General features: G+C 37.1%; 1 protein-coding gene across 2 annotated transcripts; it reads left to right on the forward strand.

Annotated features, from left to right (window-relative positions):
* Nucleotides 1-373: 373 nt before the first annotated feature.
* On the forward strand, nt 374-11,146 carry LOC107873270 (golgin subfamily A member 6-like protein 7). 2 transcript variants are annotated; one of them, XM_016720044.2, is made up of 13 exons: nt 374-801; nt 1,802-1,986; nt 2,061-2,164; nt 4,166-4,246; nt 6,246-6,349; nt 6,474-6,560; nt 7,203-7,405; nt 7,698-7,899; nt 7,976-8,026; nt 8,096-8,194; nt 8,284-8,343; nt 8,663-8,787; nt 9,483-11,146. In XM_016720044.2, exons 1-13 carry the CDS (start codon nt 490-492, stop codon nt 10,681-10,683), a joined length of 2,814 nt encoding a protein of 937 aa, XP_016575530.1. In that variant the 5' UTR covers nt 374-489; the 3' UTR covers nt 10,684-11,146. The 2 variants fall into 2 exon arrangements, with proteins under 2 accessions (XP_016575530.1, XP_016575537.1); XM_016720051.2 differs by having other exon boundaries at nt 8,666-8,787.
* The last annotated feature ends 732 nt before the right edge of the window (nt 11,147-11,878 follow it).

Genomic DNA, 11,878 nt, shown 5'->3' on the forward strand with positions numbered 1-11,878 from the left:
ATGTTCGAACAAAGGAAGAAATAATTTGATGCGAAAGAAAAAAAGTTGCATTGACATTTTAACATGGATGGGAGTCTTCAACCAACATGGTTTGTGGTGTAGTGATGAGACTAATATACCCTTAATCAAAGGTCTCAAGTTCGAGTCTTAATATGAAAAATTCTCGGTAGAGAGCACTTTCCCTCGAATGGGGCGTTACGCGGTGCGAATTCAATCGGTAGAGAGCACTTCCCCTCGAATGGGGCGTTACGCGGCGCGAATTCAAATTAGTTGTACTCTAATGCGGATACTGGACACCGGATGAGAAACAAAAAAAATTTGATGTGAACGAATTATGCATTAAATGAAAGTTTATGGACCAAAACGATAAAACAAACAAAATACAGAGCCAGCTTCTCCGGGAAGCTAAACAACAGCAAAACCCGGTTCAATTATTAGGGTTCTCAAAATCCCCGCCTTTTTTCATTAACGGTAAATCTCACTGAATGAATGGCGAACGAAGACGATAATCCCACAACCCCATTGGTAACGAAACCGAACTCAGACCCTAGTAAGGATCAGTCTCCAGTTCTCTCCGAGTCATGTTCTTCACTTCCTCGTAGCAATTGCAATGGCAATGGCAATAAAATTAGTGACGTTAATGGCATTGATAATTCACCGGTGCAGAGAAATCCGCAAAGTCCTGAGGATTTCATACTATCGGTTGCTTCGAAAATTGCGTCTCAGCCTTTGCAGTATTCTGATCCTGATGTTTGGGGAGTGTTAACTGCTATCTCTGATAAGGCTCGGAAGCGTCTTCAGGTCGGTATTCTTACTTCAATTATACTCCACATTGCGTATATGGATGTCTCTTTAGTATAAAGGGAGAGAATTTTTAGTGTTAGAGAATAGTTTCCAGGTACTTGTTGCTGGTGGGAGGTGGCACGTAACCCGTGGAATTAGTCGAGGTGTGCTCAAGATGGACTGGATACGATGGTTATCAAAAAAAGACTTTTTTTTTTTTTTAGTGTTAGATGAATACAAGTTATTGTCTAGTTGAATGATTATACTCTCGCTGTCAAATTACCAAAATTCATATCCATTATTTAAGTTTGGACTTGTTATTATTTGAAGCTCTTAGAGGCTGAGTTTATAGAGCAGGAAAAATGAGCTTTGTGGAGGTAAGTTCTAGAATGGACTGAGAATAGGGGGTTGCTTGGATGGTAAGCACCAAGCGCTCTACTTTCAAACCCCGAGGTTTTGAGTTTGAGTTACCAAGGGAGTGACAAGATGGGAGCTCCTAGGGAGGGGTAAAAGAAAAGGGTTTTAAAGTGGACCAATATGCTATATTCTGGCTTCATGTTGAATTTGTTAGCTATGGAGCTGTCGTTATTAACTAGTAGGACTGATAGTCTTTTTAGGTTATAGAGTGTATTTCCTAGTTCAATATAACCTTTATGCTAACTAGAATCTAAAGTAGTATATCTTCTGCCGAAATGGGAATTGGATGGATATATTGAAACTGAAAAATTCAATTTGGATCAGAGATTTTGCTGATTGGTTTACTTTATCACCACAAGTAACAGATTGAAGGCATGAAGATATATTCTCTGTCTGTATTTAACTGCACGCTCTTGGTGGGTCATGCCACCCTTAATTCTGGTTGCAGATTGCTGTCAATGAAATAACTGTTACTAACGCCAAAAAAGGGGAGAGTTTGTCACTTTTAAGTATGAAATTTAGTAAATGATGCAGCTTATCATGCTTTACATTATTAAAGCATTCCTTGTACACAGTTTATATGCTGACTTTTGTTAAATAGGGAATAAACATGCTTCTCACATCTGAAGAGCACTGCATTGGTCGGTTGGTAGATAATACTCGTTTCCAGATTCTGTCTCCAGCTGTTAGTGCACAACACTGTAAGATCTACAGGAAAAAGGTTCTCAGCGAAGATGTGGAGCATTCCACTAACTGTTGCACTGCAGTGTTTTTAAAAGATTCAAGGTTGACCATCTTTTGTGGACCTTTTCTGCTGCAACTTGACTTGAGTTTACTGATCTATTTTGGTTTTCCTGCAGTACAAATGGGACATATTTGAATTGGGAGAAGTTGAACAAAAGTAGCCCAGAAGCCAGACTGCATCATGGTGATATTATCTCAATTGCATTTGCTCCACAACATGGTAGAGGACCTATTTTTGTGAAGTTTCTGCTTGCTTCTTCATACATATTCACTTTCTAGCTAAAGATGATTAAGAGTCCCAGCTTGATTGGCTTACATCGGGGGTTTTGTTTTACAATTGCGTATTCAAATGCCTGAAAGTTCGTATTTTAGTTTTGAACATGTATGCAAGACTCTGATGTGCGCACAAAAAAATGTCCATACTCTTAAACACACGGTCTGTTTAATGTAGTCTTCAGATGATCGTACTGTCAAAGTCATTATCTATTAGGTTTCCATTCTCTAGGTAAAGTAACGACAAGAAAAACAAAACCATGATTTGTGACACTAAAATTCAACCAGATGCTATACGCCAATTTTGCGTTTGAATTCCTCTGTAAAGAGCCTCAGAAATAATGCTTCTTCCATAGCAATTTGGGCGTCTTACTTCATTGATTGAGTGTTGTATCTGTTGATCTCTAGGCTAGATTGGACATAGTTCTCCTCATTATTTGAATGTTCCTTCACTTCCATTTCTTGAAATCAAATTTATACTTACTATATTTTCGAAATGACAAAAGAAGAGATAACTTTTACTGACTCTATAGAATCGAAATAGGAGAACTATGCTGCAAGGTAACAATACGAGTGATACTTTGAAATTAGTGCAGTTTCCATCTTGAAGATCAAGCTTAAATTTATAATTTTTGTTCCTTCTGTTGTAGAATGGAATTTGTAGATGTGGCTGAAACTAGGCTACAGTCTACAGATCGTTAGAACTCTGCAAGGATAGAAAAAAACATCTTTTATTTTTGCTCTTTGCTGTGAATATTGCAGCACCTTCTTAGTATTGGTTGCAATTAATAAATTTTACGTTACTGAAAAGGAGCAAGTGACATTTGCATCAAGCGGCCTTTCCTTTCCTTCTTTTTGTATAGTGTTTTGTCTTCTAATGATCTCAATTTTAAGCAAGATCATTATACTTCTATCAGGGATTAGGCAAGTTTTTCTGGACTGTTAGCCCTAGGATCTCCTTAGGATCTGGTAATAGGCTCCAGAGTGTACTCCGGAAGTAACATGATTGAGGTTAGGTGGCATTGTGACTTGCATCCTACTTTAATTATGTCAGCAAATTCAAAATTGTGTGTACTTGGTTAGACTTGTTCCGAGTTTAGGTTTAGTAAAAAAATTCTCCATTACATCATAAGCCTCTATTTTTTACTGGATTTTGCCGTATTACACTATTTCCGTTCTTTTTCATTTTAGATAGACCAAGATTTTGTTGAATATACTTTACTATTACAAATTGCCTGAGTGGTTGAGGTCGGAAAAACAATTTAGAAATTCCTAGTTCGGGTCTTAGTTACTTCATGCGAGCCTATCTACTTCAACTTTGGTGAGCAAGGTTACGTGAGATTTGCATTCTGGGCTGTAGCAGTCTGTTCGGTGGATTAATCGAGCCTGAACACCATATCATTAAAAATACAATTTGCTTGAGATGATAAATTCTTCTGGCTGTTCAAATGTCCCTAACTATTTTTTTGGTGATTGACAAGTGTGCACTGTATTAAATCTGAATTTAAAAGTGGTATAGGGGCACATCAAATTTGGTCTGTTACCTGTTTGTGAGATAAATAAGTATCTGCGGGGAGTATATCCAAGTGGTTCTTTGGCAAAAAATTGGCCCCTCTCCTACTACAGCTTATGCTTTAGTTATATCTTCTATTTATTTTACTCCTTCCCTCTCCTCCCTCCTCCTTTACGTTGGATCTTCAGGTTGAAATCCTCTACAGGATTTACCTTCGTAACTCCCGTCCCACCACTCCCGAAATGAATTGGATAGAAAAGCATTATTGCATGTTATGTATTCAAAATAGAATCCAACTTTTGTTTTTGAATAATAGAAATTTCTCTGCGCCAGAATGGGTAGCTGAAATCTTGTCTGTTTTTCACAGCATGATATTCTTTACCTAAATATGATTGTGCCTTTAAAATACTTGTGTTTTCCTTGTAATATTTGCAGAACTTGCATTCGCCTTTGTGTTTCGTGAAGTTCTCTTTTCCACTTCTTCAGCTGATGCTGCTGCTCTAAAAAGAAAAGCAGGTAGATTTTCTCAATAACTGTGCCTTCATCAGTATCATCATTCTGGAACATTTAATCTAATAGCCTGTTTGGGATTGCTTATTTCTCAAAAAAAAAACACTTATTTTGTGAAAAAAATTCTTTTTTAAGAAGAAGGGTGTTTGGTAAACTTGCAAAAGTGCTTTTAAAAATAAGCAGAAGCAGTTTTTCTGCTTCTGGGAAGAAGCAGAAAATTTTTGCTTCTAAAAAAAAGCAGAAGCAGAAAATTATTTTTTTATGACAAATATATCCCTATCACACTCACACACATGTATATATATACCTTATTAATTAATTAACATATCTTACAAGTTTGATTAACGTTTGATTTTTAAAATTTTACATTTCATATTTACGTCATAATTTTTTATGATTTATATATTGTTATTTTATTTTCACTCATTTTTTTAAAATAAATTTGAAAATATCATTGATGATGATGACTAAAGAATATATAAATTATTTTAGAGTATGTACTTTTTAATTAAATAAAAAAAATTTAATTAAAAATATTAACATAGATATTTAAAATAATTTTTCTCTATAAATTGATTTTAATAATAAAGGCTATTGATAGATGTCCTTTTTGGTCATTTGTCTCAAAGAAACACTTCTTGAAAAAGATTATCCAAACATAATTTGATTATCAAAAGCACTTTTCGAATGAATTTAACAAACACAAATTGCCCTTTTTTAAAAGCACTTTTTTGAAAAGCTATTTTATAAAAGTGCTTCTCAAATAAGCAGTTTTGTAACAGCAATCCCAAACGGGTCCTAAATCTGTATGCTATAACTAGTATGATTTGCAGGTTTTCGTGAATGAGTTCAGTTATACTGCTTACTGGTTCATTACTTACTCGTCACGGATTTTGTCTTGGAATGGTCCTTTGGGAATGTTGTTAAAAGTCATACTTGAGGTGCTTAATCCCTGAAGTTAGGTATAGGTGTAGGCTAGGCTTCCCTCACTTGGCAATGCTTCTGTGCAGGGCACCAAAACACTACTATATGTACTAATGCACACCCCTATTGGAAAGGACGACGATAGGCAATAAATAACTCTGATAAACAAATATATTAATTGGTCAGGAAATTTATGGATGAATATGTTTTGTGATTAGAAGTCTGAAATTTGAAATATAGCATAAGAAAACTAATCACTATACCTAAATTAGAAATCCATAATAACATCTTTGCATCTACATCAGAAATTTTTGGTTTTTGAACATGATGGACATGGTTTTATTCTATATATCTCATATAGTTGCTTTTCTTTAATTCCTTTGCTCTTATTATCATATAATAGTTGTTCGTCTTTATAGTTCCTTCTTGTAGTTTAAGGTTCCGACGTGTGCACCTTTCTAGCCTGAAGCATGTACTTCTAGTCTGCTTTGCGATTAAAGCCCTAGGATACTTCACATGTTTCTTCTCTTTTGTTTTTGCATTGGGCTCGATGGTTATTGATCTAGCTGAAGGAAAAAAAGGCTTTATGTGCACCTATTAGACACACACAGTAGGATGCCCATTTTTCCTGGTCCAAACTTGGTTAAAATATTGGATTCTGACTTATAATCTCGCCAAGTATTTATCACACAAAATGTTAGGAAGCCTGCTCTGTGAATTCTTCCTGAAGAATTTTGGTACTTCAGTTGAAGTATTCTAGAGGACACAGAGCTTCTTCTTCTTTTTCCTTTTTTATGTTTTAGACTTGCCAATTTCTGATGCAACATCTTCCTAAACTTTTTCTTGGGCGTTTTTAATGATCGATTATTGTATTGGCTGTTTTTTATTTTTATATTTTATGTAGAAGTATCAATGGGTTGATACCCTTAATGATTATTGTCATTGTATGTTAGGTAATTGTAAAGTTAAATGAGATGTTTAATGTCTTACCTTCGTATTAGTTACTATGCAAATGTTTTCTAATGTTAATAAGCTGGGTAAAGCTAACTTTACTACTATGCTTGTGTCTTTTCTGTTTTAGAGGAGTTTGGTTCAGAAAGCAAAAGACTCAAGGGTATTGGAATTGGCACTTCTGAAGGTCCCATTTCTCTGGATGACTTCCGAAGCATGCAGCGGTCAAATACGGTAGTTTGGCATTCCCATTTATATATAAAATAAAATAAAAAAAAAAGCTTGACTGCAGTCAGTCAAGGCCACTTGGTTTCATTCCTATACAACCTTCCTAATTTCAGTTCTGTTACCCTTGTAGGAACTGAGGAAGCAACTCGAAAGTCATGTGGCAACTATTGATTCCTTGCAAACTGAAAATCGTGCTGCTATGGACCATCATGAGATGGTATGTTTACTTGTGCAGTTTCAGAATAAACAACCGCTGTGAAATTGCTTAATCCTAAAAGCAATTGGTGAACTACTAAAATGTTGAGACAGATGGTAGAAGACTCAGTGTTAAGCCAGTTGATTCAAACTGTATAAACGCTTTAAACGGAAAAGCTTCCTAAAGTTTTGTTTCTTTGCTAATGCCAATAGCAGTCAAGTGTGATGTTCTTGTTAGTTGCATTATGGTAGCTTATTTAAAAGGATTACGTTGAGACAAGTTTGCTTTCTCTTTTCTAATTCAATACGAGGGGTTAAAGAAGAAAAATAATGCCAGTTGGTCCTATTCAAGAGTAAAAGAGAATGGAAAATATTCCATTTATTACATTCCATGCGTTTTTTCACTTACATCCACGTAAGTATATGAGCTGTATAGCCAATTTTGTTGATTAAAGATGCTAGAGGTATGTGAAAGCTGTAGTGAGGATTCTATAGTTAATGTTGAGAGGGTGTTCGATCTGTTTTTTTGAGTAAAAGGATATTGGTCACTCTTTCTTGATTGACTCCAGTTTCTTATATGTTCATATGGTATTTTCTCCATTTCTTATAGGTTGACAGCTCCCATCCGTTCATCTGTCTCAGTGAGCTTTCCTCTGTCTTGCAGGAAATGAAGGAATTGAGGGAGTCGGTTTCTAAATCATACCTTGAACAACTCAAAGAAGTACAACAGTTATTGGAAGCCAAGGAAAAGGAGTTAGTTGACTCGAGTAGAATATCTTCAGAGCAGAAACATGCGTTGGAGGACCTTAATGAAAGACTTAATGCATCTGAGCAATCATGTGTTGAAGCGAATGAAATAATAAGCAGGTAATGGCTGGTGCCTGTTTATTGAATAAGAAAGTGTAAAGACAAAACGTGAATGGCAGTATGCTTTGTGCATTTGTTTTGTCAGCTTCCTCTATCTTGTTTCCTTATTAGATAAATTCGTAAGTCTCAGTTCTTTATATGTACCTCCTTGTCCTTGCATGGCTTGCACTAATCTTAATGTCGCATGTTTCATCCTAATTTTTATTGTTTGGGAACACAGTGTCTTCTGAAGAAGTTTATGATAATTAGTAGGAATTGAGTTAAAAATTTGAAATGATGTCTGCTTTTTCAGCCAGAAAGCATCAATTTCAGAACTGAAAGCTTTGCTAGATGAGGAGCGTGAACAGAGGAAAGAAGAACGTGAAAAAGCTGCTTTGGATTTGAAAACCTCTACACAGAGAGTGCAGGCTGAAGCCCAGGAGGAAATAAGACGGCTCTCAGAATCTGCTGTCAAACGAGAAAAAGAGCAGCAAGAAATTATTAACAAGCTTCAGGTAGAAATTAACCTGTACTATTCACAGATATAGTAAAGCGGGTCATGTCTGTTTCTCATTTAGCTCATAATGGCAGGAAGCAGAGAAGGAACGATGTTCACTTGTGGAAGCCCTGAGATCCAAGTTGGTAATATTGCTTAACCTACATTTTACTTCCTGTAAGCCTTTCCAGCTCTAATTCATTAGCTTGTAACAGGAAGACACCAGGCAGAAATTGGTTGTTTCTGACAACAAAGTTCGTCAGCTTGAAGCTCAAATTCGTGAGGAGCAATTATCTTCTGCATGTAGGAAAAAAGTAAGTGTCTGCTGTCATGATATCAATTGCATACTTTTTCAGTTCCTTGCTTGAGCAGCTGACATCTTAAATTTCTATTTTTTTTTCAGAGAATAGAGGAACTTGAGCATGAGAGGAACATGCTGCGCAAAGAGCTTGAGAGTGAAAAGGTAGGATGACCCATATGAGTTTCTGTCATTGATTATTTGAAATATGGATCTTGGGATATTCCCCCTTTGTTCGTTAGTTGATTGAGCCCCTTGGATGTGGAAAGAAAAGATAAAATAGCAGACTTTCTTTCTGTATGAGATTTTGTTATGTTTGATAATGGAAGAAATGAATGCTTACTTGTGCTTCACTAGAAGTGGATCTATATTTGCTTTAAAAAGTAGGACCTCTTTGTATCTGTATGTGCAGGAAAGACGGTCAAATATGGATTCTGATCTTTTCTTTTCTTTTGCTCTCTATCACCTCCTTTGCTGTCGATAGCAGGCAGCTAGAGAAGAGGCGTGGGCCAAGGTTTCTGCTCTTGAACTAGAGATCAGTGCTGCAATGCGGGATCTTGATTTTGAGAGGCGCAGACTGAAAGGTGCTAGAGAAAGAATAATGCTACGGTAAGTAGATGTGTATGATTGGTACTAATGTCAATTAGGTTTACGTTTTTTTTTTTCTTTCATTTTTGAGCGGGGAAGGGGAATGAGATTCGATCCCTCACCCCAAGTGAGGGACGGTGGGTGCTCAACCAGCTGAGCAACCGTCACACCTCAAATTAGGTTTACTGGACTGAAGAAATGTAATTGAAAATTTCTTGCTTCTGGATCTGGCGGAATCCATCTTTTCCCTCTTATAAAGCAGTTCAAATGCTAATAGTAGAGGTTTGGCCAAATTGAGTGGAATTTATGTGATGCTTTTCCCTCATAATTAGAAAAATCACAAACCTCAATTGATTTTTGAGATTGTCATGCAGCTAATCTGTCGACATGTGTTTTATGGATTTGTTCTTTTTAGCGTTACTATTTGTGTGAACTCTCATTTTTAGATCTTGAGGATCTAAAAAGGGGTGTTGTTTTGATTAAAGGAATAGGTCAATAACCAAACAGAATTATTGATACCATACAAAATATTATATGTATCATTTCACCGAGATTGCTGCATGTACCTATGATTTGAACAGTAATGCGCGGATCTTTTATTATCCTCTTTATATGTTGTCAGAGATGCTAGTGTTTGCTTACTGCCTTTAATCTTCTGGCATTTGCCTCTCAACTTGCCTTATAATGTTGGTTTATTCTATGTGTTTGCTATGCAGAGAAACACAACTTCGATCTTTCTATTCTACCACTGAGGAGATCTCAGTTTTGTTTGCAAAGCAGCAGGAGCAATTAAAGGCAATGCAGAGGACATTAGAAGATGAGGAAAATTATGAAAATACTTCTGTGGATATTGACCTTAGTCCATACAATGGGAACGTGAAGGGGTCCCTATTAAGAGAGAAAGAAGTAGGAGATGGAAGCCACAATGTGACTAGGGCTGGCTGCAGTACTTTAAATCAGAGGCATGTTAGGGAATTGTTTGAATTATCAAGTGATGATGCAAGTGCCACAGAGAAGCATGATTGCAATAACAGAAGTGAAGAAGGGGGACAAGAGACACAGGAGGTAGAATTTGCTGGTGTTGAATGTGTTAAGGGTGGATTTGGTTCTGAAGTCGATGGTGTTGGGACAGCACCCCTGGAGGGAGATGCTGTGGGAACGGAGCTAGTCCCTGAAAGTGATACTGCCGGTGTAGCAGCCAATGTGGAGGGTGACCTTGTTGGAACAGAACACGTGCAAGAGACTGAGAGCTTGGGAATCAATAGTGAGAGGAATATAGATTTAAACAAGTTCTGTGCTGCTTCTGGGAACACAATGCAGCTGGATGATGGAACTCCTGTGAAAGAAGCGCAGGTGCAGAGCCCTGCAATTTGTCATGAGAGTATGCCTCCTTCACCAGAAAATAATGTCGCTGAGGATGATAATGTGATAGAAGATACTGAAGCTGAAGGAACCATTAGGACAGCTGATCTTTTGGCTTCAGAGGTTGCTGGGAGTTGGGCGTGCAGTACGGCTCCTTCTGTCCATGGTGAGAACGATACTCCTAAGAGTAAAGACAATGATGCATGTGTTGCAGCTTTACAAGATTCGGGTGCTCAAGTGGGTGAAAGTCAATGTGCTACATCTACTTCCAAAGCTTCTAGATGGGATCATGATCGTAAAGCACTAAGTGAGATGATTGGAATTGTTGCTCCTGATTTGAAGGAGCAATTCTGTAATGCAGTTGGTAGTGACGGTGATCAAGGAGGAAATGAGGGAGACCCTTCTGATTCTGCTACAGAAAGTTGCTCTGATGATGAGGTTAACATAATGAATACTGAGGCTGCATCTGATGCAGAGACAGTTGACGATGATAAAGTGAATGAGGATGTGATGGACGAAGATGATGCAGCCACCCAAGAAGATTCTGTTGGATAGCAGACATACTTGTGGATTGAATTTGGTGTCATCTCTGATTTTTTTAGGATAGGTTCAGGATTTAGAGTGCAATGTGACCGTCGATCGTGAAGCACATCCCAGGCTTTCATGAACAGGAGGGAGGTTCGTGATCTGATATCAAATTTAAGCTTATTATTTCGGACAGCTTGGATCATGTACAGAAGATAGCCTAGCAGTGTGTGTAAATTTTCTGGAAGTTTCAAATTACTTTAGCAGTTTGTTACCAGCGTCATGTTTGTATAGTTTCGTAGAACTGTGTAGAACTAGAAATCTTGGTTAGGCTACGTCAACGTGCATTAGGTGCTGATTGTTTGCCTGGCACTCTCAAGTAAATTATTATCAAGAGTGTAGAAAGTCACGTTCTTCATAATTTTTTCTAATTATGTTTTTCTCTAAAGTACACACAAGGACTTGTTGGTTATTTATTCACAATTTTTGTCGAGCATTTTAGTTTCTTGCAGAGGTGGCATGTAACATCCCGCATTTTCGTGCTAGACATTGAACCGTTGTTCCTACGTGTGTAAACTCCAATTCCATGATTTATATTTGAATACACGTGTCATGATCTTTATCCTAGTATGTGAAGTGCTTATGAGGTGAAAAATGTTCATAGGAATTACTTAGAATAAAGTTAAGCTAAGAGCCTTTGATTCGGTCAAATTTTTATATTTGATTCTACAAGGGTCAACTTTGAACGTGTATAACTTTCGACATATATGGAATTTTGCATCTTAAGACCCGCCAACTTGTAGATAATTGAATTAGCTTTTCAACGATACCAATTTCGACTTAATTAGACCCACCAACTTGTAGATAATTGAATTAGCTTTCCAACGATATCAATTTCGACTTAATTCGATACCCGACCGAAAAGTTATGACCATTTTCGTCAGAAACATTAAGTTGTCGCGATAGCTCCGTGATGCGGGCTTCAGTTATCGCGTCAACCTCCGCGACATGGAGGGTGGTTTCCCTACATCCGTAAATACAAGCCCAAAGAGCGTTAAAACCCCCAAAGGACATTATTTGCCTACTTTTCATCACCAAACTCTTACGTAAATCCTCCTCCTTCCCAAGAACAAAATCCAAACCCTTTTCCCCAAGAATTCAAACTTTCAAGTTCTAGAATCTTCAAAAAAACATCAAGAATAGGGTTCCTTTCACAAATTCATTA

The sequence above is a fragment of the Capsicum annuum genome, chromosome 1, assembly GCF_002878395.1.
Source record: "Capsicum annuum cultivar UCD-10X-F1 chromosome 1, UCD10Xv1.1, whole genome shotgun sequence".
In the NCBI taxonomy this organism is placed as follows: domain Eukaryota; kingdom Viridiplantae; phylum Streptophyta; class Magnoliopsida; order Solanales; family Solanaceae; genus Capsicum; species Capsicum annuum.

What these genes read in the sequence shown, in the direction of transcription:
- LOC107873270 (XM_016720044.2), top strand. Translation starts at nt 490, where the DNA reads ATGGCGAACGAAGACGATAATCCCACAACCCCATTGGTAACGAAACCG. An exon ending in AGGCTCGGAAGCGTCTTCAG is followed by an intron (nt 802 to 1,801) that starts GTCGGTATTCTT and finishes TTTGTTAAATAG; the next exon opens with GGAATAAACATGCTTCTCAC. An exon ending in TGCATTTGCTCCACAACATG is followed by an intron (nt 2,165 to 4,165) that starts GTAGAGGACCTA and finishes TAATATTTGCAG; the next exon opens with AACTTGCATTCGCCTTTGTG.